We start from the raw sequence: 2,396 nt of genomic DNA on the forward strand, positions 1-2,396 counted from the left end.
TTGTATGTGTACAATCATCCATCTAATCATTTATTCATTTTTTGTAAAATTTATCATAAATGTTTACATTAAAATTTGTTTTTTTCTTTTTCTTTAGTTACTGATAATATGTTTACATTAAATTTCGTTTTTTTTTTTCTTTAATGACTGATAATATGTTTACATTAAAATTTGTTTTTTTTTCTTTTTCTTTATTTACTGATAATACCTAGCATATAATGCAATAAAATTTTTCTAATAAAATTTTAATTATTTTCAAATACTGTTTAAATTTTTTAATAATACTAGAATACATTGCTCATTTTAAAGAATGTAAATTGGTGAATGAACGCAGTGATAAATCATTAGAAATATTCTAAGCATTTAATGTATAAATTCTCTCGAGTTTTCCGACACTGTGTCTTTTAATTTTGTATAATTAGATCTGATTTAAACTAGTCTTTTGTTTTATCATATAAAGCCTGTCAATTTTCCGCTAATTTTATTGGACTTCACCACAATAATTATTTGAATGAGGTATTCGGCAAATTTTTTAGAATGTTTGTATGTGCGTTCGATCCATTATTTAATCTCTTTTCGGAAAACAAAAGCCCAGTTTGAAGATGTTGAAAATTACTTAATTTGTTATAAATACAAGATAACATCTCTTCGCCGAGTTATAAATGATTTATAAAGTTGTATCATTCATTATTGTCTATTTCACCTTTCTCTTTCCTCTTTAATGATCTCGTCAAATCAGTTGGCAATGGTTATCCTTTTCTGTTTAACAGCTAGTCTGATAACCTACGGTCATTTATAGTCTTGGCAGGAACAAGACAGTTGAGTTTACTTATATCATTAGGACCATCAGTTGAATAGACCCATCATCCTCCGATATCAACAAATACTTCCTTCGACTGGAACACGGCCGAGACGCACGTAAGCCATATTGCAATGGTACCAGTTGTACACCGCCAATCATATTTGCAGGAATCTTGGATTGCTTATTATGCTGCCATTTGATATTACCAAATACTTGATTGCTTTAACGATAATGTATGTTAAAGTACTTGTTGTTATCATACCATTCATTCTGTTCACATACCTGTTAATGTATTTTTCATTTTCAGTGCATTATTATCAGTTAATGAAGCGGATGCACGAGCGATGGCTCTTAATCCTCCTAATTTCATGAACAACATGAGAGGAGGCAACAACATATGTTTTGCAACTCTTATTAGTTCCAAATCATAAAGTGTTGCATGTTATATTAGTATATTAAACATTAGTGGTCATTTAAGCATCAACATTCCCAGTAAGAGTTTACCTTAAATTTGAGAGAATGATCACCAGTGGCAACACACTACAGATGGTCATTGATCGTGAAATTGATCAGAGTAAAAGTTAACCTGCCCAACTTTCTCAAATTTCTCCTAGCCCAGATTTATTTGGAACTATTTTAACGGGTTTATTACTAGGATCAGTGTATGGTAGAGGGTTCCCATATTCTTCTCCATATGGTTACTATTACCCATATTTCGGCTACCTTCCCTATTACTGCTATTACTATGGATAATTGTTTCATCTCCTCCAAATGCCTTTGTATTATTGCGCAGACATTAAATTTTAAAAATCACGCAAAACTTTGTTTGGCGTTCTGTTCCATATGAGCTATTAAATAGTTGGTGAGTTGAATTAATGTTAAAAACATATCAAAAGTCTCTGCGGCACAAGTTATCGTCGTCAAAGTCATCTACGGTTCTGTCACTGCTTATAGTACCTATACTGATCAATAACTCATGGCTAATTTCAACATCATTCACTCTTTGAATTATTGAAATGTTGTGATAAATAAGGAGTTAAAAAGCAACAGTTCATCTAAGAATAATAATTCCAAATTTGCATTTCTAGAATTCCTTAAAACATCGTACCAAAAAGACTATACTGGTCAATAACTCATGGCTAATTTCAACATCCGTCACTGTTTATAGTACCTATACTTTTCAACATCCGTCACTGTTTATATACTTACACTAATCGATAACTCATGGATTGAAACGAGAAGCCGGAAATAAATGAATATAGTAGTAAATGGCTAATTTCGATATCAATCAGTATTTAAATTATTGAAATATTGTGATAACTAAGGAGTTGAAAAAGCAACGGTTTCTCCGAAGTATAAGAATTCTAAATTTTCCATCTCTAGAATTCTTTGAAGCTTCGTACCAAAAAGATTATACGCGTAGGACAGTGCGTGTTAAATGCTAAGAACAAATAAATCAAATAAATTCCTTTATTTGGTAATACGCCAAATGTCGGTACTGATTAACATGATTTGCTGGTATTCATCACTGCAAAATGTCGTTTTCCTTCAATTAAAATTGATTAAATAAGAATGAACTGAATGTAAACGTACC

The 2,396-nt window shown here is 30.9% G+C and overlaps 1 protein-coding gene across 1 annotated transcript; it reads right to left on the minus strand.

Annotated features, from left to right (window-relative positions):
- Positions 1–829: 829 nt before the first annotated feature.
- Positions 830–1,199, minus strand: LOAG_14673 (hypothetical protein; the record flags this gene model as incomplete). The annotated part of the gene is made up of 2 exons (XM_003150167.1): positions 830–1,014; positions 1,085–1,199. 2 exons carry the CDS (start codon positions 1,197–1,199, stop codon positions 830–832), a joined length of 300 nt encoding a protein of 99 aa, XP_003150215.1.
- Between the last annotated feature and the right edge of the window lie 1,197 nt (positions 1,200–2,396).

Source organism: Loa loa, assembly GCF_000183805.2.
Source record: "Loa loa unplaced genomic scaffold supercont3.1237, whole genome shotgun sequence".
NCBI classification, from domain to species: domain Eukaryota; kingdom Metazoa; phylum Nematoda; class Chromadorea; order Rhabditida; family Onchocercidae; genus Loa; species Loa loa.